Source organism: Medicago sativa, chromosome 1, assembly GCF_051527215.1.
Source record: "Medicago sativa cultivar Bolivia chromosome 1, Bolivia_mono, whole genome shotgun sequence".
NCBI lineage: Eukaryota > Viridiplantae > Streptophyta > Magnoliopsida > Fabales > Fabaceae > Medicago > Medicago sativa.
Genome location: NC_140749.1, coordinates 66,264,287 through 66,290,404, shown reverse-complemented (window position 1 = coordinate 66,290,404; position 26,118 = coordinate 66,264,287). Strand labels below are relative to the sequence as shown.

General features: G+C 35.3%; 1 protein-coding gene, 1 long non-coding RNA gene and 1 pseudogene across 5 annotated transcripts; 2 read left to right on the top strand and 1 right to left on the bottom strand.

Annotated features, from left to right (window-relative positions):
- Positions 1 to 4,296: 4,296 nt before the first annotated feature.
- Positions 4,297 to 5,812, top strand: LOC146956527 (uncharacterized). 3 transcript variants are annotated; one of them, XR_015016530.1, is made up of 3 exons: positions 4,297 to 4,458; positions 4,986 to 5,097; positions 5,271 to 5,812. It is a non-coding gene; the product is annotated as an uncharacterized LOC146956527 (long non-coding RNA). The 3 variants fall into 3 exon arrangements; XR_015016533.1 differs by having other exon boundaries at positions 5,247 to 5,812; XR_015016521.1 differs by having other exon boundaries at positions 4,986 to 5,812.
- Positions 5,813 to 6,569: 757 nt separating this feature from the next.
- LOC146956526 (protein FAR1-RELATED SEQUENCE 6-like) lies at positions 6,570 to 10,460 on the bottom strand (annotated as a pseudogene).
- Positions 10,461 to 11,628: 1,168 nt separating this feature from the next.
- Positions 11,629 to 22,113, top strand: LOC146956525 (uncharacterized). 2 transcript variants are annotated; one of them, XM_085729328.1, is made up of 9 exons: positions 11,629 to 11,740; positions 11,844 to 14,823; positions 15,276 to 15,414; positions 15,519 to 15,601; positions 15,902 to 16,137; positions 17,384 to 17,470; positions 19,310 to 19,409; positions 20,143 to 20,356; positions 20,465 to 22,113. In XM_085729328.1, the coding sequence occupies exons 2-9, from the start codon at positions 12,022 to 12,024 to the stop codon at positions 21,643 to 21,645; spliced, it is 4,842 nt and encodes a 1,613-aa protein (XP_085585454.1). In that variant the 5' UTR covers positions 11,629 to 11,740; positions 11,844 to 12,021; the 3' UTR covers positions 21,646 to 22,113. The 2 variants fall into 2 exon arrangements, with proteins under 2 accessions (XP_085585454.1, XP_085585450.1); XM_085729324.1 differs by having other exon boundaries at positions 15,273 to 15,414.
- Positions 22,114 to 26,118: the final 4,005 nt, after the last annotated feature.

Sequence of the window (26,118 nt, the reverse complement as noted above, 5' to 3'; positions counted from 1 at the left end):
AACTGAGAAGAAAGGCAGGACAGATAGAGCCTCTTGGCTTATTCATGGTTTCAGAGATGCTATTCAAGACGCAGGTCTCACCGACATATACATGGAAGGCTACAATTTCACATGGTTCAAAAGCCTCGGCACAGATAGAGCAGTGGTGGAAAAGCTTGACAGAGCGTTAGCAAATGACAGTTGGTTCAACCTATTCCCAGATGCCAGCCTTGAATGCCTAACTGCTACCTCGTCTGATCATTATCCATTGAAGCTTTCATGTGTCCCCAACAGAAGCCGAACTGCTCAGAGGTCAAAATTTCGATTTGAAAATTCGTGGTTGGTGGAACCTGAGTTTAAGCCTTTTGTCCAGCAATGTTGGAATTCTGTTACTACTGAATCAATTACCGATAAACTCAATATATGCGCTGAAGAAATGTCAAATTGGGACAAAAATCATGGCAAAAAAACACGTAGAGAAATTGAGAAGGTACGCAGGAAGCTTGATCTGGCTCGAACACAGGTTACAGCAGACAACGTCCAACACTTTCATGAATTACAACGTAAGCTCGATACTCTTCTAGTGAAGGATGATTTGTACTGGAAACAAAGAGCAAAGACCTTTTGGTACAAAGAAGGCGATCTGAACACTCGCTTTTATCATGCAGCTGCCTCAACGCGAAGGAAAATTAATAAAATCGATCACTTGCAAGACAACAGTGGAGGAACGTGTAGAAATGAGGAGGGTCTGAAGAGTATTGCACGAGATTATTTTGTGGAGCTGTTTCAAAAAGGTTCTACTGTTCGAAATTCTGTCGTTGCCGCAGTTAACACAGTAATAACAGTGGAAGATAATGAGCTGTTGACAGCGCCCTTTTCGGTAGAAGAATTCAAGGAGGCAACTTTTTCAATGCAAGCGGATAAATGCCCCGGGCCTGATGGATTCAACCCTGGATTTTATTGCAACTTCTGGAATACGTGTGGGCAAGAAGTCTACGATGCAGGTTGCTCTTGGTTAGCAGAAGGTGTCTTCCCTCCTAAGCTCAATTCTACAAATATCACTTTAATCCCAAAAGGTGACACACAAGAGTCCATGAAGGATTGGCGCCCAATTGCGTTGTGCAATGTTTTGTATAAAATAATAGCAAAAGTTCTTGCCAATCGGCTGAAAGCGATCCTAGATAAGTGCATTTCAAACAATCAGTCAGCCTTTGTTCCCGGTAGAGCCATTCTAGACAACGCCATGGCAGCCATTGAAATTATACACTTCATGAAAACTAAGACGAAAGGTAAAAAGTTTGATGCTGCTCTCAAGCTAGATATCAGTAAGGCCTACGATCGCATTGAGTGGGACTATCTCAGAGACATAATGATAAAAATGGGCTTTTCTAACCGGTGGATCAAGTGGATCATGTTGTGTGTGGAAACGGTTGACTATTCTGTTCTTGTTAACGGTGAAGCAGTTGGACCAATAGTTCCTGGAAGGGGTTTGCGCCAGGGAGATCCCCTATCACCATACCTCTTTATTCTTTGCGCAGAAGGTTTATCAGCATTGATCAAGCAAGCAGAAGGACAAGGAGATCTACATGGCGTCAAAATATGCACCACCGCACCAATCATCTCACATTTATTATTTGCAGATGACTGTTTCCTTTTCTTCAAAGGCTCTACTGAAGAAGCCAATGTCATGAAAGGCATACTCGAAACATATGAAGCGGCATCTGGGCAAGCAATTAACCTCCAAAAGTCTGAGATCTTTTTTAGTCGCAATACACCTGTTGAGACGAAGTATGACATATCAACTATCATGGGTGTTCGTCAAGTGCTTGGTACAGGAAAGTATTTAGGGGTCCCTTCGATGATTGGTCGTAGCAAAGCTTCCACTTTCAAATATATCAAGGATCGTATTTGGAACAAAATCAACTCTTGGAGTAGTCGGTGTTTATCACAAGCAGGCAGAGAAGTTTTGATAAAATCGGTTTTACAATCCATCCCATCTTATTTAATGAGCACCTTTTTGTTACCAAATTCTCTGATTAAAGAAATTGAAAAAATGCTCAACGCTTTTTGGTGGGGGCATGGTAACGGCAATAGAAGAGGGATGCATTGGATGGCTTGGGAACGGCTAACGGTCCCAAAAAGCTATGGAGGAATGGGATTTAAAGGACTGAAAGCTTTTAACATGGCAATGTTAGGGAAGCAGGCATGGAAACTTCTCACTCAACCTGACTCTCTAATCACTAGACTCTTCAAAGCTAGATACTATCCAAATAGTGATTACTTTGCGGCAAGTCTTGGACATAATCCGAGTTTCGTTTGGAGAAGCCTTTGGAATGTTAAAGATGTAATTAGGAATGGCTTCAAGTGGAGTATAGGGACTGGCACAAATATTTCGGTTTGGGATCCCTCGTGGATCTCTAACAATTACTCCATACCTCATCCCACTAACATGAATCCAGTTATGGCAGCCATGAAAGTCTCGGACCTGCTTTATCCAAATTCGAAGGAATGGCATACAGAGAACATCTATATTCTGTTTGATAATATTTCAGCACAGCAGATCTGCAGAACTCCTTTATTCCCTTCAGTTCATCATGACAGACCGGTGTGGAAGTTTGAAAAGCAGGGTACTTACTCAGTCCGCAGTGCATATAGAAACATTATGGATGGAAACCAACTTGTGGTACAGCACCGAATAGATGGAAATTGGAATCAAATATGGCGCTGCAAGGCTCCTCCTCGCATCAAGAACTTCATCTGGAGAGTTGCTCGTGGCTGCCTCCCATCACGAGTACGTCTGCAAGCTCGGGGTGTGAATTGCACAACTCAGTGTCCATTCTGCTCGGATCAGGAAGACAGCATTCACGCTTTGTTTTCATGTCCGAAAAGCACTCAATGTTGGCAGCGATTGGGTTTATGGAATGATATAGCAGCTGTGGTGCTTAATCCAAGAGACATTGCTCCGACTCTTCTCGAGATTCTTGCCAGGATACAACAGACAAATCATGCACTCTTTGGCACACTTATGTGGAGTATTTGGAAAAATAGGAATAACAAGATTTGGAATGATATCTCTGACACATGTCAAACCATTTGCGATAGAGCTACTACCTTTTTAGCTAGCTGGATGAATGCACAAGAGGTTAAGGCTGCAGCAACCGCAAACACTGCTCGCCCTCCAATCGAAACATGGTTAAAACCGTCTGAAGGCAGGTATAAATGCAATGTCGACGCCGCTTTTTCAGAAAACATGGACAGAGTGGGTATAGGTATCTGCATCAGAGACGCGAATGGGGCTTTTGTTTTAGCTCGGACTGACTGTTTCTCTCCCATTATTGATGTTGACACCGGGGAAGCGCTCGGTCTATTACAGGCTATGGAATGGGTGAGAGATCTACATTTAGTGAACATGGATTTTGAGGTGGATTCCAAGACAATAGCAGATAACATCTACAGGAAGCAATCTGGTGTGTCAGAATTTAGTGTGTTAATTAGTAATTGTATACACCTGTTAGGCACTGATCTTATGAACTCTGATGTGAAGTTCATTAGGAGACAAGCAAATGGAGTTGCTCATAGCTTAGCTAAAGCGGCTCTGTCAGAAGCTAGTTTCCGTATTCATTATAACATCCCATCATGTATTGAACCCTTGATTGTTTATGAAATGCATTAAGCCCGTTTCTCTCAAAAAAAAAAAAAGTCCTTGTGTGATCGATTTTTATTATATGCAATAAAATCGTACACATGTGGGCTTATAAGAGGTAGCCTACTAGCAAAGACCGTGTGGTGAACCCCCCCGTAAACTATAATGTTCTTTTTCTCCGCCTTAATCTCTCTAGTTTTAGCAATTTAATTCAAATATTACTTTGTGGTCATTGAATAAAAAAAATTGATTTTTTTGAGAAATTTTTTGAACCTTAATAAACTCAAGAATCTTATTCAAATTCTGAACCTTAATATACTCAAGAATCTTATTCAAAGATTCAAATTTTTAAAATGGGTTATTAAATTTCATTAAAGAAGAATGTATAAACTTAGATAAACAAAATTTGTATCTTTTGTATAAATTGTTTTAGGGTCATGTTAAGGGCACAAGTTAAGGATCTAAAAAAAGAAATAAAACATAAATTTTGTATTGAAAAAGGTAAATGCTGGTGTGCACGACATAACAGTCGTGTGAATCACACGAGTTATGACATGACAACAAATTAGTGTTTGATTTTTTTAACTTAAAAAAAATAAAAATTATTGTTTGACTTTTTAACTTTAAGAAAGAAAAAAAACAGTGTTCTCTTTTTCAGAACCACCTTGCTCAACGTTCCAACGTTCCCAATCCAAACTTTAATCCACCAAACACTGTGTTTACTGTTTAGGATCGCAGCAGATGAAATGAAATCAAGAAAAAGGGTAATAATTTTTCTCAATCCAAACTCATCTTTCTCAATTCAAGAATGAAATTGATGAAGGGAAAATTTTAAGGTTTGCTTCAATTCCACTTTTATTCTATTGCAATTACTACATACAAAAGTTTGATTATTGATTTATTGTTATATTCACTACCTTCTTAGTACTCCATCGGTTTCTCTCTTTGATTTTCTATGTATTTTCTGAATTTTTGCATTGTAGTTGATTTTAAACGGCGTTGAATTTGTTGTTGGTTAAAGATGTGGCCAAACCTTATTCAAAAATTTATAGATGGAGGACTTTATGTCACTGAAACTATGTTTCTGGAACTTACATGAACCAGTTAAAGGTCAGGTTTTGTTTTCTTAATTTGTTCTATCATATTCTTACCATTTTCTTTCATATTCCTAAGCCTTTCAGCATTGCATTGATAATGTGTGAAGGAAAAGTTTGCATTGCTTGCAGCTTTAATTAGTAGTTATAAGAAAAGAAAACAAGTGTGTATGTTAAGCTGAATTGCTAATTGTTGAAAGCACTTAAATAGAAATAGCTTATTTTTCTGGGGTCTTCATTTCTAATTGAGGGCTTTAACTTCTTAACAGTGGTTAACCTCTTTGGATTCACTTCATTCCAGGGATTAAGTTCCAAACTGACAATGAACCATTTAAGGTAAGGTAACCTTCACCCCCGCTGCCTCATGCTTATGTCCTTAAGGTAAGGTGTTCTGAATTTGAATTCTGAGTTTCATTATCTTGGAATTATCGTGCATTGACAACGTACATTTGAATTGTTATTGAACTACTATTAGAACCTTGCAAAGACATATTGTTTATTTGTCTAGAAACTAATGGCAATTGTTACAGGTTTGTTCATTTTGTGCCAAATAGGTATTTACCAAGTGGTGTCTTTTGCTCATGTATTTAGAGAGGCGAATTCCAATGCAAACAAACTAGTCAAATAGGGATAAAAAATGGAGGGCATGTGGATGACTCTGGCATGTTTGTGTATTGCTTTTGTAAACGCCTATTGATGTAACAACATATTTGTATAAAAACTCCATATAATGTTGGTGCGGTAATGGTGCTTTTTTAAAGGCTGTTAAGTGGGTGGTGTGTATTCTTTTGTATGCTGCTGTTTTGCTGTTTTGGCTACGAGTATATGACAGCGTCATTGTTGTCCGGCTGCCGTGTGCTGTTGCTGGTCCTGGGGTGTGCAGTTGTGTTCTGGCCTGCTGTGTGCGTCTGGTTTTTCAGCTGTTGGGGGGTTTTTTGGGTCTGGTCTTTCCCTCCCTGCGTGGTGTGGCTGGGTGTTTTTCTGTTGTTTTGGCTGTACCAGTTTGGCGCACGTTTTTGTATTTCTGTTTTGGCCGCGAGCTTTTGTGTGTCTCGCACAATCTCGACGAGAATAAAATTTTGCTGTTTAAAAAAAATGTAAAGGCATATTGTTCTTATACATGCTAAACAAGTTGTTAATGTAAAGGCATATTGTTAATTGACTCATGTGAGTGGCCGTATCAAATTATAATGGTACACAACACAAACCAATACTATGAATTAAGTACTATTATTCAAGTCACCAAAATCTGAATGATGGGTTCAGTTTGATGGATTGTAAATGGCTGTTACTTAATCAGAGAACAAAGGTATAGAATGAAAAAAAAAAGGAAAAAAAGCAGAGAACTTATTTATGACAGTCACACAGGACTTGTTTTTGGAATAGTCACAACACTTGGATCCCTCCGTTATCAAAAAGGTGTCATGATCTCTAAATTGCAAGACATGTTTCTGTATTGCTAAAGTATATAACAAATACATAACACCACTCTAGGCAGCTAGCACATAACACAATCAAGAGCCTCATCACAAAGTAACAAACATGTCCACTCAAAGAGACATAAATATAAACCTCCAAAATGTGCAAAGAACAAAAGTGAGACTGAAGCTAAATTGTTTCAACACCAATAACATAAAAATCATCCAAATCAAAATATTATAATTCTAACATAAAATAAAGCTAAATAGTTGCTACTACATTCAATAACAGTACAAGCTGTAGATTCCAATTGCCATCCTAACATGTAAAATGTAGTGTCTTAATCAGTTAACACAATATAAATTTAAATAGTTTCTGCAAGTCTGCAACAATCATCTTCAACTCTCATCTCCCAAAGTGGTTCATTCATGTCCTCATTCTGATGGTTTATCAATCATATGGTGTTGTGCCTACAAAAAACACATAAATGTAAGAATTGCTGATTTATATTAAAACTTGACTAGATCACTAACATAAAGAAAAGAAGGAACCAATACCTCTAAAAGTTCTGAACATGTAATATTATGATTTATGCTTATTGAATCAGATACTTCCATAATATGAATATAAATGTTCAAACAAAAGTAAAGAGTGCTTGAATTTATTTGGACCTGATTTACTTCAACAAAATATTTTTGATTTGGATTGAAGGGAGCTAAATTTGCTTGAATTCTCTATTGTGTGCCAATCCCATCAATGATTTGAGATGTAGTAAACTCAGCTTTTTCAGTTTCTTGAAGTCTTGATAGACACAGACCCTGCCACCAAAAATATAAAATTAGACATACATGCTATTACATTTAACTAGAGAAAATAAACTTGAAAATTTTTAAGGTCACCTCTTCTTGGCTAAGAAAACTGTTCCTCTTTTTGTTTCTATTTTGAGTTTTCTTTCTTAAAACCTTCTTCTGCACAATTTGATCAACTTTAGAAGCTTTCCTTTTTGAGGGAGGACGTCCTTTACTTCGAGTTGTTGCAGGATCAAGAATTTTAGCCATCTGATTTTGAACTAAACTGTCTTCTTCTATAATGACAGAAGAACTTCCTTCACGGTTTAATTCAATTTTCAATTCGTTGATCTGACATCACTTTCAATAAATCATCTTCAGTATGTATCCCCACAGAAACAACTTCGTAAAAGGCATCACATGCCTTACCAACTAGTTGCAATTCAACATTTCCGGCTAAATGATCAAACCCACATTTAATAAGCGTGTGTCTCCGCTTAATATCCTTCCTCCACCTTGACAAAATATAACAAGACGGCACTGACTCAATTTTACCTGTGAGCTGAAGAACACAAAGGATATGTCTGGATAAAATACCTTTAAACTCAAATAAGCAGCAAGCACATTGTATTTCGAAGTCTTTCTCATTGAAGATTACCCTGAACCTTGTGTCTTTAAATCTATCATATACCTTTTTACTTTCTATAACACAAAATGTTGAATTCAAATTCTCCATTCCCTCTAAGAAAGCATTACAGTACATCATAGAAGCAATTTCAATTTAAAATTCTTTGAATTTTGCATTGGTAAATGCTTTTTGGAATTGAGACTCAAAGCCAAAAAGACTAATACAAGCAATTGTTGTCTTAAATGAAACAAAATTAGCCATGCTTTCCTTTTCAATTTTATCTTTCAACGCATTGTCATATTGTTCAACAAATTGCTTCAATGTTGTCTTTGAGCTCACATACCCATCAAAGAATGAATTCATACTTTCACTTCGTTGTGTAGTTGACATTCCAGCCCAAAATGTGTCTCTAACATACACAGGAACCCAACGATATCTCTCCTCAAATAGCCTTTACAACCATTCATTATCATGCAGTTCGTAACATTCAATCATTTTTTTCCACTTCTCCATGAAATCAGATATGCTCGAAGAATCATACACATCATCATGCAAAAGTAATTTGATAGACTCATAATGAGAATGACTACCCAACTTTTCCGGAACCTTTTTCATTAAATGCCACAAACACCATCGATGGCGAGCTTTTGGAAAGACGACCTCAATTGCCTTCTTCATTGCTCTATCTTGGTCAGTAATTATGGCATTTGGTGCACGTCCATGCATGCATTCTAACCATGTTTTGAACAGCCAAGAAAAGGTTTCCGTATCCTCATTCGACAATATGGCACAACCTAACAAAACTGATTGACCGTGATGATTGACTCCAACAAAAGGGGCAAAAGGCATGTCATATTTATTTGTTAAATAAGTGGTATCAAAAGTTATGACTTCACCAAAATACTCATAAGCAGCCCTACATCTCGCATCTACCCAGAATACATTTCGCAAATGACTTTTGTCATCCACATCCATCACATAATAAAATTGACTATTTTTCTTTTGCATTCTGACAAAATAGTTTTGAATAGCTTCAGCATCTCCTATCTCAAGTGGAAGCCGTCTTGCTTTGTCAATGTAATTTCTACAATCTTTTTCTCCAAATGTAAGATTATCATATCCATTTGCTTCAACAACCATAGATCGGAAATTTCTGCTTACATTAATACCAGCTTGATCATTAATATCTAACCTCCTTTTTGTATGAGGGTCCAAATTCTTATTGCATCTAAAATATCTAGATTTTGTTGGGCTTAATCCATGATTATGCTCAAGAGCAACTTTTGTAATTGTAATTTTTCCATCTAAAGACATAGACATATTTACTCTAGCCATACACTGTGCTCTTATGGTAGGATTTTGTTTCAAAAGGTTCTTTGAGTTACTCACATAGCTTCTTGCACGAGTACATCCTAGAGTAAAGTATTTTTTTTCCATCCTTTGCATTTTTTGAATTGATTTTAACAGTTCCAAAACCCATACATCTAGCACAGCTCTTGTAATATTTGGTAACTTCTTCTTCAGAACTAAATGTCATCCCAATCCTAGGTTCCTCACCTGCTTGAACAATATTTGCTTCTAAATTTTCATCACTATTTTCATTTATGTGATCAACCTCCTCTTGGACAGAAGAAGTAGATCCCGTTTCCACTAATGCAGAAAATTTTACAAAACACAAACTTAAATTAATCAACTAAATTAACAAGTGGATATAACATGATTTCTAAATATCTAACTAGATAAAAACAATAAAAAACCAAATTATTCTTACTTGCTTGTGGAATTGGCTTGTGGAATTGAATGTTGAAACAGGGGAATCAAAGTAAAGTGATGTTTGAGGATGGAGATGCAGCGACGATATGCAGTTATAGTTGTGCGGCGAGAACCATGGCGGTGAATACAACAGCGACGATGGTAGAGCAGACAACAACGGCGACGAAAGGACAAAGGTCTGTAGAATTGATGGTGAGATCAATCAATTAGTGGCGGTTAAACTGCATTTGGCGCTGTAAACGTGGGAGTGATTTGAGTTGCTTTTTATATTTAATGCAAAATCATTAAGAATAAAAAGGAGTGTGCGTGACTTTTACACTAAGCACGTGAGTCGTGTATTGTCGTGCGTTGAAATGTCGTGTGAAATAGCAATACTCATTGAAAAAATAAGTTTTTAAACTTTCAAAGCATTGAATGTACAATTTCCAAAAACTAGTTTCTACAATTGGCTTCTAAACTTGTGCCTTAAAGGCACAAGTTAACATGACCCAACAATGGGATTGTTAGGAAAGGTTTCATAAATTATCTTTTTTGAATCGTTTTTCAAAATCAAATTTCAAAACCCACGGTTAAATCAATTTACAAACAAAGAAATATAAAGAGATAAGATATATAAATATGATATTTATAGTGGTTCCTCCACACCGTTCTCGCTAGTGGGGTACATCCACTCCCAGAGACAAACCTTCAATGCAATTTTTATTGATTATTGAACACCAAATGTTTATGAAAATGTTTACACTAATATTGCTCTTTGAGATTTGAGAATTCAACAGCAGAACCCTGTCTTTCAACAATTTTTGGGGTTGCACATGAACCTTGGCACCCAAGATTCAAACCTTTTCTGGTAACCACTCTTGTGCAACCAATCTGATGGGCCTAATCAATCGAAGAGTCTCCCAAATCTTCCCATGGTCCGCTCCCAAAATCTTATTGGGTCTCATTCGATCTAAAGAACTCAGCCTCTGATCCTTTGATGTTTGTTGACATGTCGTCGATTGATCTTGAGGTGTTAGATGAGGAAACCCCACAATAACCCTAATTAGAGGTGAAAAATCATCTATTTCCTTTAGGTTTCAATTCCCCCTAATTGCAAAACCCTAGAATATCACAATCTATGTACAAAGAAATCCCATCTATGTAGCTCACAATGTCTCGATATTCACAATCAATATCAGAGAGTATAAAATAAAAGAAGAAGGTTTAAGACAATTGATTGTGAAAAATTCATGCTAAGAGTTTTTAACGAGTATAAAGCATACAAGAGGGTTTAAGAAAACTGATTGTGAAAAAAAAATGATGTTTTGAGAAGAGGTGAGATGTTTCACTTATATATGTATTGAAAATATGTGAGAAAGTGAAGTTAAAAATATGATGTAAAAAACATGAGTGAAACGGTTCACTCGTAAAAGTGAAACGATGCACTTTTTGAAAGCACTAAAAATCACATTTTTGAAAGCCGAGTGAAACAATTCATTATTTTTCTTTGGACAATGTGAAATGATTAACTTTTTGAAAAACATCAAAAATCACAATTTTGAAAAGCCAAATGAAACGATTCACTTAGACAAAAATATGCATATTTCAAAAACCAACTAATGTATAAATGCAAGGTTTAAACCAATGTCTAAGTGATACATATTGATAAAGATCCACCGCAAGTTTGACATTAAAGCTTCAACATGTAGCATTTACAAACTCACCACAAATATAAACACACACCTCAAATAAAAAAAATACTCGCCTTCCGCTTTTGATCAATATACTACTATTCACTATATGCGAAATTCCATCCATCTTATCTTTCATTTAAATAAAAGAATATCCGTCTCCCGCTTTTGATCAAAATACTATTCACTACATCTTATCTTTCATAATAGAGTTCTAATCAGTCCATCAACAAGAAAAATCACCTATTTTCTTAAAAATAAAATTTAAAATTTAAAGAAAACCAAACCAAAAAAGTGATTTTTCATACAATACATTAAAATATATCTAATCTACTTTTTATTTTTACTATTGGGAAGCCATAAAACATTCAAATATTAATTAAATGCCTCACTCTTTTATAGAATACTTTTTGTCTTAACTAAACATAATCATTATTTTTTAAATTCAAACCAAAGTAATGTTGAAGATTTACTAATTTTTTTACACATGTTAAAGATTTACTCGAGCATAGATCATGAATAAATATTTTCCACGTATTTACCAAAAAAGAAAAGAAAAAGAAAAGAAAAGAAAAGAAGAAGAAATCTCGTCTCGTAGTATATAATAAAATCTGAAGTCACACGGTTTCTCTTCAAATTCTCTAAACCTTGTTTTCTGTCTCTTCGTTTTCCCGAAACCACAATCTTCGAATAATGCGCACTGTTTTCTAGGTTTCGTTGATTTCTCTGTAACCGGTTTCACATTGGTAAGTCACGAAATTTTAGTATAATTTTTTTTGTTTGTTTTTGATCTGATTATTTTAATCGATTTTTTTTTCTAAGTTTTTTTGTGTTTTTTTTTTGTTACAGAAATGACGATGGTGTGTTTGATGTGAAATCTTGTACGGGAATCTGGTTTGTGTGAAGTGTAATTTGTGACTGTTAAGGTTTTTGAAGTTGAGAATTGAATGGGTTATCTGTGTTTTTGTTTTTTGTTTCGGTTTGTTTAAGGTTTGTGTTGTTTGTAGAGTTAGGGTTTTTGTTAGAAATGAGGGAAGGGTTGAGATCTCAAACTCCGGTGAGGAAGGGCTCTGTTGCTGGTGGTGGAGAAGTTGTTAGGAAGAAAAGGGTACGTGTTAAGAATGAGGGTTTGGTTTTGGGTTTAGAGGGTTTAGTGGAACCTACTGAGTTGAATGAGAAGGGTGAAGTTGAGGGATTAGTTTTGGGTGATGAGGGTTCTGGTGATGGGGGAGTTGTTCAAAAGAAAAGGGCACGTCTGCAGAGTGAGGGTATGGTTACGGGCGATGAGGTTTTAGTGGGACCTACCGAATTGATTGAGAAGCACAATGTTGAATGTGCAGACGATGTTGAGTGTGCTGGTGAAGTTGAGGCTTTAGTGAAGCCTACCTCATCGATTGAGAAGAAGGGTGGGGTTGTATGTGCAGGCGATGTTGAGTGTGCTGGTGAAGTTGAGGCTTCAGCGAAGCCTACCTCATCGATTGAGAATGGCGGGGTTGAGTGTGCAGGCGATATTGAGTGTGCTGGTGAAGTTGAGGCTTTTGTGAAGCCTACCTCATCTATTGAGAAGGGTGGGGTTGTATGTGCAGGCGGTGAAGTTGAGGCTTTAGTGAAACCTACCTCATCGATTGATAAGAAAGGTGCAGTTGAAAGGGCAGGCGATGTTGAGTGTACTGGTGAAGTGGAGGCTTTAGTGAAACCTACTTCATCGATTGAGAAGAAAGATGCAGTTGAATGTGCAGGCGATGTTGAGTGTGCTGGTGAAGTTGAGGGTGCTGTGAGAAGAGGACGTGACTTGGATTTAAATGTGAGTTTGTGTATGGATGATGACATAGCTGAGAATGGGGAGAGTAGCCCTCAGAGTTGTTTAAAAGACAGGGATATCAATGTCGAAGCTGAAGCTGAGAAGAAGGAGGATGAAGGGGTGAGTGGGGTTCGATTGTTGCGGTCAAGGTCAAAGAACGGGGGTGAGAGAATATCTTATAATGAAGAGAATTTTGGTGTCTTTTCTGGGAGTGATGGAAAACATGGTGTGTTGGAGAGGATCAAAGTCAAGATTGAAGAAGCTGATGAGGTTTTAACTGATGGTAACAAGAATGAAAAGGTTAAGGTGAAAATAGGTGGAAAGGGAAAGAAGAAATTGAAACGGAAGCGTGGGAGGCCTCGGAAAACAGAGATAAAAGAGAAAGATGAATTAGTTGATCAGCCACCGCGTAAGCTTGGGAGGCCTCACAAAACAGAGTTAAAAGAGGATGATCAGTTAGTTGATCAACCACAACGCAAGCTTGGGAGGCCGCGCAAAACAGAGTTAAAAGACCATGATCAGTCACCGCAAAAGCTTGTGAGGCCTCGCAAATCAGAGTTAAAAGGGGATGGTCAGTTCGTTGATCAGTCACCGCGTAAGCTTGGGAGGCCTCGCAAAACAGAGTTAAAAGAGGATGAACAGTTAATTGATCAGTCACCGCGTAAGCTTGGGAGGCCTTGTAAGACAGAGTTAAACGAGGATGATCAGTCACCACGTAAGCGTGGAAGACCCTTCAAGGCCGACCAACAAAAACATCTCATGACCGTGGCACATAATAGCAAAGGAAAGATGAGCCGTGAAAATGGTAAAAAAGTTTTAACTGTAACAGATAGTGCAAGTACAAATGAAGTTGATGATACATGCTCAGGGAGATCTTCTGGCAAAAAGTTAAAAGAGAAGAGATTTTCTCCTGTAAGGAAAAATAAACCACGAAAGGTTTTGAAAACTGAGAATGATGGGATGGTCTCGCCATTGGTATCAAATACTGTTAAAGCAGCTGTTGCTAAAGAAGGGCCAAGGCGTAAAGAACAGCAATTGGTGAGGGATAAAATAAGGGAGTGTCTCTTTGCTGCGGGATGGACTGTAGACCATAGACCTAGAAACGGCAGAAATTATATTGATTCAGTATATGTTAGTCTGGACGGAACTACACATTGGTCTGTAACCTTGGCGTACAAAAGGCTTAAACAGCATTATGAAGCCGGGGATGGTGAAGGTAAGTTGTACAAACCAGGATTTATATTTACACCCATACCAGTGGAAGATTTCAATAGACTAACTAGAGTAGTTACCAAGTCCAGAAAAGGAAGTAATGTTAAATGCGAGCCCTTTGAAGGAAAAGGTGGAAAGAAAGTTGATGGAGTTAAACGAAAAGAGAAAAAAATAAAACCTGATTCTGGTGCAGGCAAGGGTAAGTCAGTAAAGGGGAAAATGAAAAGGAAACTTGAAAGGAAACGATCGCTTCCTGAGGAGGGCAAAACAAATGTTACATCACCTAACAGGGATCGTAAGCGGCACAAAACACAGAACAAGACGCGGAGTACTCTGTTGGTTCGTGATGCTACAGAGGAGGTAGATTCAGAAATTAATGGATATGTGCAATACAGTGGAAAACGAACCGTACTTTCCTGGATGATTGATTTGGGCACAATCCTCCAAAATGGGAAGGTCCATTATACACAAGATAGGTTGGAAAATGCTTCACTGGAAGGTAAGATCACAGGAGATGGCATTCACTGTGGCTGCTGTAATGAAATCGTAACAATTTCAGACTTTGGAGCTCATGCAGGAAGCAAACAATCTGATCCTCTGAAAAATATATACACGGGGGAAGAAACTTCACTCCTACAATGCCTGTTAGATTCATGGAATAAACAAGATGAATCTGAACTTAAAAGTTTTCATTTCTTTGATGTTGCGGGTGAAGATCCAAATGATGATACATGTGGTGTCTGCGGAGATGGTGGAGACCTGATCTGCTGTGATGGTTGCCCATCAACATTCCATAAAAGCTGCTTGGATATAAAAGTATGTCTCTTGATGCATGGCTACACGGGTTACTTCAATTTTTTATATATAACTTTAATCGGTCTTAATAGAACTCTTTCATCGTAAATTTCTTACTAGGGTATTAATTTTAACTGTTATAAACTATAAGTTTGTCCTTTTCCCTTGGTATCAATTGTCTCATCACTGAAAAGGGCTTGAATATATGCTAAATTGGTGAAAAATTTGTTGGATTTGTTCAATATCTGTGCCTTTTTCTCTCTCTTTGGTTCTTGGTGAAAATATATATGCTTGTTGATTATTTTTTGCTTCTGAATTTTTACAAGATTTCATGAGAATCAATGGGAAAATCGTATTGTTTTTTTATATACTTCATAGTTATTAAATGAATTTGTGACATCTGCAAACTGAAATTTGTGCAACTTAATTATGTTTGTTCTGGAAAGTAAAGTGTCTATTCTTTTACGCAGAAGTTCCCATCCGGTGACTGGCACTGTGCTTACTGTTGTTGCAAATTTTGTGGGTTGGTTGGTGGAAGTTCAAACCGAGGTGTTGTCAATGATGAGTTTACTATGCCTGCATTGCCCACATGCCGTTTATGTGAGGAAAAATGTATGCTCTTACCTATATTCTTTTGATAGTTAAATACTTATTTCTCATGAGTAGCTGTGTTACTTCCCAGCTAGAAATGAATATGTCTCTTCTACCTTTTGTAGTTCACATATCCTGTGTTGATGCAAATGGTGGCCAGACCGATGATTCCAAGGATGCATTATTTTGTGGAAACAAATGTCAAGAGGTATGATCTATTTTCTTTCTTTCCATCCGCTCGAATTGCTCACTGTATGTAATTGGTTGATGCTAAGTTATTGTATAGTTGTAAGTTGTACTGGGCCGTCTTGATCACCGTATGTAATTGGTTGATGCTAAGTTACTGTATAGTTGTAAGTTGAACTGGGTTAAACTTTGACTTGAAACAGTGGCTATAATTCCAATGGTTTGTTAACTCCTGTTGATAAATATTACTTAATCTTTACACATTCTAATCATACTAACAAGCTTACATTTTTTCATTTTTATAATTTTTTTTAACCTCCAGTTATCTGAGAGACTTGAAATGCTTCTTGGGGTTAAACATGAAATTGAAGATGGATTTTCTTGGTCTTTTATTCGACGGTCAGATGTTGGCTGTGATCTTTCTCTGACAAATCCTCAGTTGGTAGAATGTAATTCTAAGCTGGCTGTTGCATTATCAATAATGAATGAGTGCTTCATGCCATATATTGATCATAGAAGTGGGACCAATCTCCTCCGCAGTATTCTATATAATTGTGGGTAAGATCACATGGCCTCTTTCTTCATATGAAAACATTATCCAGATCCTGCATTTGCCTTTGTAGATATTCCTTTAGTGGTTGCAATCTTGCATTTTTTTTTTTTTTTTTTATATATAGACACACACGCACGCACACATAAATATGCTGTAGTTTCACTCTCTTAGCCGCACAATAGCACTGTGCGAGCAGTTTCTGCCATTGATATGTGGGATGATTTCCTTTTGTTAAGACTCCCACATTAGATAGTGATATGACTTGAATAATTGTTATAAGTGGGAGATAGCCCTCATCATATGCTAGACTTTGGGGTTAAGTTAGGCCCAAATTCAAATTTTAAGACGATATCAGAGTCTATCCTAAACGAACACCCCATATAGTCCTGCAAAATTCACGCTCCAGATGTCCAGTTCTAGGTGTGAGAGCTGTGTGTTGAGAATCTCACATTGGACAGTGATATGACTTGAGTAGTATAAGTGGGGTGATGGGACATAGTGGGGTCTGGGGATGAAGATATTTTTGAAACACTCAGGATTTTTTTCCTGAATAGTTTAACTACCTACAAATTGGGGTCCTCTTGAAATATTGAACCCGGATACTCTGGATCGAGATGACTGTAAATAAAGCTGTTTCATTAGTTGAACACAGCCACTTGATTCATCCAAGTCCCACTTTAGAACGAGATAAGTCTTGAAAATAGTTTATAAAGTGTGACAACACTCGCCTAACAAGCCGGTTTGCAAGGATGAGTTGAACTCAATGCAAAACTAACATGATATCAGAGCCTAGCCATTAATTGTACTGGGCTTGAAGACATATATTGGGAAATCAAAGTCCAACATTGAAAAGAGATAAGGTGGGAAATTAATTAATAAAGGGTGATGCTTGCCTCTCACCTTAGAAGCTGTTTTGTAAGGATGAGTTAGATCTAACCCAAAACCTAAGATAGTATAAAAGATCCTATCCATGTTGTGTGTGAAGAGATAAGTCCTGGAAATATTATTCATGCACCAAACTCAATAATCTTGGGCATGAAGAGATAAGGCCTGCAATTAGTTTATATAGTGGCATTCTTCATCTTACAATCTAAGGATGAGTTAAGCCTACTGCCAAATCTGAGAACATTTAAGAAAATAAATGACTGTGTCCTAGTTTCATCATTCATGCATAAAATTTGTAAGTTAGGATAGATAACTATTATTCTCATACAATGCATGCTTCTTATATTCTTGTTATATCATTTTTAGGTCAAATTTCAAACGGCTGGACTATCGTGGGTTTATTACTGTAATTCTAGAGAGAGGTGATGAGATCATCTGTGTCGCATCTATCAGGTATTTGTCCATTGAAATTTAAAATTTGCTTATAAATGTTTGCATAATCAGTCAATATTTAACATATATGCAGGGAGAAGATTGAATATATAATTTATAGGTGCTGGGGGTGATTATTTAATATCCTATGCAAATGATTGGGTTTATTGGTTTAATGTCTAGATAATTATTTCAATTACCTTTCTTTTGAAATAGATGTGATATAGGTATATTTCTTGCCAATATGTAATTAATATTACCTTTCCTTAGATTATTGTAAATGGATTAATTAGTTGATTACCTAGAGTGGAATCTGTCATTGATCATGCGCACATGTCAAAAGTCAAAACATCATTTTATGGTGCACACATGCTGCTAAAAGGTCACGAGATAAGGTATGGAATTAACTAATAAAGGGTGATGCTCCTCACCTTACAAGCATGTATAGAGTATTTATGCTCCAAACTCAATAAAGTTGGGTGTGAAGAATCGAGGATAACTAGAAAACAGAAAAGGGCGTTTTGTAGGTTTGGTCCAAGAGGATAAATTTGATAGGACTTTGCCCAAAAAGATCATAACGTATATGTTCACAAAAGAAGGGTCTTCGTTAGCCCAAATAAAGGTAATACTCTGGGTTCAATCCAAGACAGTTTTTTGGGCGAATTTGACCAGAGTGAGAGTGAGGTGTCCTCCACTACGAGCTCTTACAGTGCACATGATTTCTCCCCTGCAAATCCTTTCGACATGTGTGCCACAGTTTTTGCGAGCCTTTTCGGTGTGTGTTATCCTTGATGCAGACCGTTCTGGTTTGTTCACTGTTTACTCTGCACAAGCCGTCTCCAAGTCCAGCCCTTTTGGTAAGATTTTTGATGCAACATGGGTCGAAGACCAAAGACAATAAAATGGATATGGGTTTGGAGCACCAACACAAATTGGAGAAAAGTTAAAATTTTGATTACATATTAAATTTTCGTTCAAAATAAAAATACTAATAATAATAATAATAAATAATAATAATAATAATAATAATAATAATAATAATAATAATAATAATAATAATAATAATTTATTATGAAGCATGGATACGGACACGGACACGACACAGACATTGACACGCCGACACAGCTAATAATTTAAAAACATCACATAATTCAGTGTAATTACAAGTGTTGATGTCGTACACGACACTTGTCCGACACCAGGACACGCCTAATCCGAGGAGTGTCCGTGCTTCATAGGATAATAATAATCATAAGGATAATGATAATGGTGATGATGATGATGATGATAATAATAATAATAATAATAATAATAAATGCATTACATACTCAGATTATAATGGAATTGTGTTGTAAATTCATAAATTGTCCGTCCCAATTCCGGTGGTGGTTACTTATATTCACTGGAGTATTCAAAAAATCTTTGGTGTGCACCGAACGTAACGAAAATGACGAAGTGATGAGCCACTTCAAAACTCAAAATTGAAGCTGGTTTTGATTTTTGAAAATTTCAAAATGTAAAGCAGAGAACCACTCCGAACGGCTCCTTGATTATTTGGAATTCAATTATTGGGTTCCTAGCAGCCCTACTATTGCAAAACCTTCATAATGTACCAATAATACCTGTTGGTAGGGTGTAACCTTATTTGGTACTTTGAAATACTTCTTTTGTGAATATCATAATCACGACGTTTGTCCTTGATTTTCTCTGCTAAATCTAAATTTCCCTTGTATAGCTTTACTTCGCTGCCCAGTTAGCAAATGTGTAATCTAATTATACTTTGTGAAATATTTTTTTTAATTGATGGGAGAGAGTGTGAATTTTATTCTGATGGTTTTAGTTTTGTAATTCATCAAATAGGATCCATGGGAACCAACTTGCAGAGATGCCATATATTGGGACCCGCTATATGTATAGGCGACAAGGAATGTGCCGTCGGCTTCTAAATGCCATTGAATCGGTAATTTCAGCATTTTTATATGTATCTTCAGTTTTAGTTGCACATAATTTAACTTGCTCATATTGAATTCATTCATAACCATTTTCATTTTTTCCTTTTCCGTTTCTGCAATTACACCCTTTAGCCTATACCTTTTGTTTCTTGGTTAACCTTGTTTCTGTCACATTTTGCAAAAAAATTGATCTGAACTGGTTTAGCTTAGGGGTGGGCTACGGTTTTGGCTAGCTACTGAAGCATATGACATTTGACAAGGCTGTTATATCGATTCATTTTTGCTTTTTATTTTTAGAACTAGAGAGTGGAGAAAATGAAAGTTGAACTTATTAAGTAGAGCCGTCTAACGCCAGAGAGGTTGAAACTACTGAGAAAATGTCCAAAAAGGTTATATGTTCTGCACAGACTTTTCTTATCATTTCGATTTAGGAGGCAGTTTATGGGCTTAGTGTGAACTTGGGAGTACGTGCCCATGATGAGGTGGTCACTGTGCTTGTTTGCAATTATTCCAAGAATGGTAGCTGGGGTTTTGTTTTAGAAGTCTTGAGAGGAAATGATTGGGGTGGACCAAAGGTAGTATGTGGCATAGTAAAAAGGAGTTTCAGCGTTCTAATTTGAGGGAAATAGTTAGTCTAATTGTAGGATAACGAGAAAGAATCATGCTGCACTTTTACATTATCTGTTTCCTTTGGATCTTTCATTTTGCTGACTTCTGAACTCATTCTCTGATTGTTATCAGGCACTCAGTTCTTTACATGTTGAGTTATTGGTCATACCAGCAATATCAGAACTCAGAGAAACCTGGACCTCCGTTTTTGGGTTTGAGCCACTTAAACAAACAAGCAAGCAAATAACAAAGAACATGAATCTGTTGGTATTTCCTCATGTAGATTTGTTACAGAAGAAGATATCAAAGCATGGAATTGCTAATGAAAATTTGATTCATACTGAAGGTACGTTTTCCTAGATGCTTATTTGGTTATATATGCTTGGAGATCTAAACCCTTGTTGTCCTTTTTCTAAGTTTGAACTTGTGTTTTGCATAATGCAACTTATTGCAGTTTCCAATCATCAGAAGAATCTTACTACATACAAGGTAGCATGTCAGGATGGGGAAGACTCATCTGGATCCGATTGTTGTCCGAAAATTGAAAAAAATATATCTGTTGAATCTGGTTGTCGGCAGCTTGAGAACTCATTGAATAACACACCTGACATTACTAGCAACACCATACAGAATAGTGAATCTCAAAAAGATGTCACATGTTATGCTGCATGTCAGATTGTTAATGAAAAATTGATTGTGGACAACAAGATTTCCGACAGTTGTGAACTGAGACTTACGACTGACTGTGCTCAACCGGGCTGTATTCGATCAGAAGTATATGCTGAATCTGACAATGGCTGTGGCTCTCATTCTAAACCAGATGGTGATAGTGCTTCTGGCGAAGCAGGTCTCACAAACAACATCTTGAGGCACGTTGAATCACAGAATACTACCAAAGACGTGCCTGTTAATTGTGGAAACAACTCTAGTGTTGTTAATGTGCCAAATGCTGACGAAGCAGAACTACATTATTCCAAAACAATTGATCTCCAGACAAAAAAAAATCCTGGAGATTGCTCATCTATTCTAGTATCTTCAGGTATTTATGACAAAATTGCATATGGTCTCAATGAGACGAATAAAGCATCCAGGGAAGCTGGTGCCAATTTCCTTCCTGCTGATATCGAACTGATCCTTGATGATAAGCCTGGTTCTTATTCTAGACCCAACGGTCATAGTGCCCATGGCGAAGCAGGTGTTACAACCAACGTTTTGATGCACCTTGAATCCCAGAGTATTACCAAAGATTTTCCTGTTAATTGTGAGAACAGTTCTAGTGTTGTTGGTGCTCCAAATGCTGATGAATCAGAACTATGTTACTCCAAAACAATTGATCTCCAGACAAACAAAAATCCTAGAGATTGTGAGAAAATTGCAGATGTTGTAAATGAGAGGAATAAAGCGTCCAATGCAGCTGATGCTGATTTTCTTCCAATTGATCTTGAATTAGTTCCCAATAATAAGCCTGGGATAAAGGAGTCTTCAGAGCTATCAGAGGTTAATTTGCAGGTTGATCAAACTGAATCGAGTAACGCTAACACTGCTTCGGGTGCGGCTCTGCACTGTACATCTGCCGGCAGTACTTCATGTGGTAGTACTGAAGGGATAGTTCTGTCAAACCAGGCAGTTGAGTAGGTGATATAGCAATGCATTTTGGAAAGGGTCACAGGTATGCCCTTGGTTTTAATTCAGGAGGGCCTCCCTTTTCTTAATGCGACACGAGATTTGTCTTTGTAGCAAAGTATTTTGTAAAAAGTTGTTAGAATAGGGTGATCTTACCTATAGATAAAGATTTCTGGAGGTTAGCTCCATTTTTTGGAGGGTGGAGGAGCTAGGGGAGGAACAACACCATGGCATGAGGCTCATGTATTTTGTTGCTCACGCGGTTATTGCCATTCGGATGTGAGGAGTTGACCATTGCTTTTGTTATAAATATCGCTTATACTTTCTTTGTTTTAGGCGTTGCATTGAATTCTTCATTATTAACTTTTTTAGGTTGTAGAAATTGACATGATCATTGATGGTTGTGAATGACTATGAACTTTGTACCTTAATTGGCAATGACAAATGGAAAGTTGAAATTTGAGTTTAAAGTTATTTTCAGATTCTAGATGGCAACCTTTATTGTTTCCATTTTCAGGGGTTACATTATGTACGTTAAGGATTGGCAAGTCACTAAATAAGGATTCTATAAATTTTATGTCTCTTTCTATCTCTTTTGATTTGCTTTCTCTCCATTTTAAATATCATCTCTTCTATTTTATAATTTTTTTGCTTAAAATCACCCTACCTTTTCTGCCTAAATGGTAGAAGATTCGAATCCCTAAATTTTTCCATTGGATATTATAATTTTCAGATAAATGGTTGGAATTTCGAATCAATTGTTTAACAAAATTGCAGAAATACTTTATCATCTTTGCCAATTCACCCAGCTCATGTTTCACCGAGAAAAGATTGTAGACTGTTCTTAACTATTTGCCACGTGCGAGTGTTTCAAATTAGTTTTGATCCATGACGGACTAACTTATGAAATAGTGAAGAATTATCATTATACAATATACTAGGATTTGGATATGTTATTTCGCCACACATTCATAAAAAATGCACATCATGTAACTATTTAAAAAATATATACTATTTTCCCTCAAAAAAAAAAAAAACTATTTAATTGTTATTTTTTCTTCATTTTCTTCTTGTTTCCTGTGAGTGCATCCAAAATATGTGTTCATATAAGAACTATTGTTTTCATGATATGATATATAGACCAAAATTTATTTGCTCTCATGCATCCAACCCCTTCTGTCTCAATGGAAACTCTCTCTATCTCTTGTTAGATGCGAAATTTTAATTTTGGTGTTAACAAACAAGTTTGCAATGCGAAGAGGTTTGATTCAACATATGCTGGAATAAAAAAAGTTCCAGAGATAGGTTATTTAATTTGAAACTAGCAATAGATAGACCCGTGCTAAGCATGGGGCTCGTGCTCCGCACGGGCTAATCCTTACATCGCGATTTATCTGTTAAAATACATTTACAATATTATTTACATTGAGAAATAAGAAGAAAAAATTAATGCTAAAGATGAAGATAATAATAAAAACATTGAAATAGTTGTTATTAAATATTATAAAGTGGTAGACTAAGAATATGTGAAAATATTAGAAATAATAAAATCACAATAATGATAATGGGAACGTTATGATCCCGTGATTTTTATATGTCATTAACAAATATTTGTAATTTTTTTTAGCATTTTTTTATTTTTATATGAATTTATAAACAATAAATATGTATATCGTGCAAGATTCTTATGTCAAATTATAATTAGTAAATTATAATTACTCCCACTATTATTTAGAAGATACAATTAGGCATGACAATGGTGAAGGTGGGGAAAGATTTTACCTTCCCCGTCCACATACCCTACTATCATATACTTACCCGCTACCCTATCCATATCCAACAGGGATAAGAAATCGAATCTCATCCCCGTCTCCGACGGATTGGGATATCTCCGCAATGGATTTTTTTTAATAAAATAAAAGTATTTTTCTGCCTCAGACGCAATGTTGCAATGCATTATCCTGCAAGGAAATGACGACAATAGATCATGGCTATGGTGATGGAGAATAGAGAAAACTCTGAGAAGTGAGAGTCATCTGATAAACTGAGACTTTGATTGTGTGATTGAAATGATTTTCTACATTCAGGACGAGTTTGGTTATATGTGTTCGGGGTGGGTATACTTATATCATCGTTATTCATCCCGTACCTGTGTTTTGAAATCGGGGAAAACCCGAACCGAGTCAAAGCGGGGAAAAACCCGTCAAATTGAGTTTGGTTCAAATGGGTACTCGTGGGTATGAGTTTTGTTGCCATGTCTAGATACAATACATAAAAAAAATCAATTTAACTAATTAATATGTGACTGATTGTTGTCCTATGTATGATTTTGTACAACAATATTAGTTAGTGTCTAATTAATTAGAGAGTAACGTTTGTCTTGTGTTTTTTTTATAGTCATTCTTTGAAAGGATATAATGATTAATAATGAATAACGATTAAAATAATAATTTTATAATATGACATTAAGATAAACCAAAAAAATGTATTTATACAAAAGAAGTAATCTTGAAGATGTGTAATTTGATGTAAAGTAGTTGTATTTCTCATAATAAATACTAACCCCGTGTATAATTTATAAATGAGAAAGATTTTGTAACTCTCCCAAAGTTATGTTTTTTGTGATCATTCGATTCGATGTAACTCTTTCTTTTCTGTTCAATTGGATATAATATAAATTGAATGTAAACAAAAAATTGGATATAATTGAATAAATTTAGATGTAAAAATATGTATCACTAAGAAATAGTCCTATGTTTTTTTCTCAAAAAAAAGTCCTGTTCCTTTTTCTTTTTTATTTCCTCTTTTTTTCCCGTGTTTTTTTAAGTATCGGTATAAAATGCTTCTTCTATATTTTTTATATTATTCATAAGTGAAATGTATTTATTAATGTTTTTTATTAGAAACACATGATGAGATAAAATCACATGTACATCATAAAGTTTATTTTTAGTAAATGTAAATTAAATATATAACAAATTTGTTACGAATTAAAAAAACGACATTCAATAATTTATAGATTTTTTTTATCATGATAAAAACCACCTCTTTAAAAAATAATAATTCAAAACCCGTTTTGTTACAAATTAAAATAAAAGTCATTTTGATATCTATTAATTAAAAGAATTTATAAAACAAATCACGATTTATTTTGTTTGATTATTGTAATTAAAATCATATGTTTTAAATAATTTAAATTGTTTGGATACAAATATAAAAAAATAGATTTTTTGTTACAAAACTACATTAACTTTAATAATTAGAGAAAGATTAGCTTTAATAATTAGAGAAATATTAACTTTAATAATTAGAGAAAGATAATAGATTGTAAATTATTTTTAACTCTTTAGATATTTAGAAGTTAAATTATAGAAAAATTTATTTTGAGTTTGGTTGTTCTTTAAAAAAAGATTAAGTTAGAGTGTTTTATCAAATGAGTTTGTTTTAATTTGTTTTTAAGAGAGAAAATATAGGGGGAGGTTGAAGCAAAAGACACAAAAGGATATAATTTTGATGACGACTCAAAAAATTAAGAAGGGGTAAGATTGTATTTTTGGTACACATTAAGTTTCACAATTAGAGAATAGATAATTAGAAAATAAAAGATTAAGATTGTTTGTTATTTAAAAAAGATTAAGTTAGTGTGTTTTATCGAGTGAGTTTGTTTTAATTTGTTTTTAAAAGAGAAAAAATAGAGGGAGGTTGAAACAAAAGACACAAAATGATATAATTTTGATGACGTGTCAAAATATTAAGAAGGGGTAAGATTGTATTTTTGATAGACATTAAGTTTCATAATTAGAGAATAGAAGAATAGATTTGCTAAAGCTGCCGTTACGTAACAAAAAGTTTAGGGTAGTTTATCCAAAAATAGATTTTTTTTAAAGGAGAGAGAAAAAAAAATAAGTGTATCCAAATAAATTAAATTATTTTTTAGAAAGAGTTTTTTTTATTAAATAAACAAACGTAAAATAGATTCTGATTTTTTTTTTTATATAAAATCTCTAAATTTTTTTAAAGGAAAAAAAATCTCTCTAAATTATTCATTGTCAAAATCACTTTTATTTTAATCTGTAACAAACGGTCTCTTAACTTTTAAAAAAAAAATAGATTTTGTGTTAATTTTTTAGGAATTTTAAAAAGAATCTGATGCTATTTTTGTTTGTTTCCTACTAAAAAACCACCTTTTTAAAAAAAATGATTCTTAACTAGTTCATGTGTTATGTCATTCTTTTATTTTAAAAAAATAGATTTTTTTTTTAAAAAACTAATTCTAATAACTTTTCATTTGAGTCAAAAATGATTTTTTTAAATATTTTTTTAATATTCTAAACAAACACTCCAAAAGACAAAAGTATTTTTTTTACGTAAAAAATAGATTTGTTTCCTAAAAAAATCCTAAACAAATGCACCCTTTATCGTGGAGTGGTATGTAAGATTTTAATTTTTATACTTACCATAAAATAATTATATTGCAAAACAATA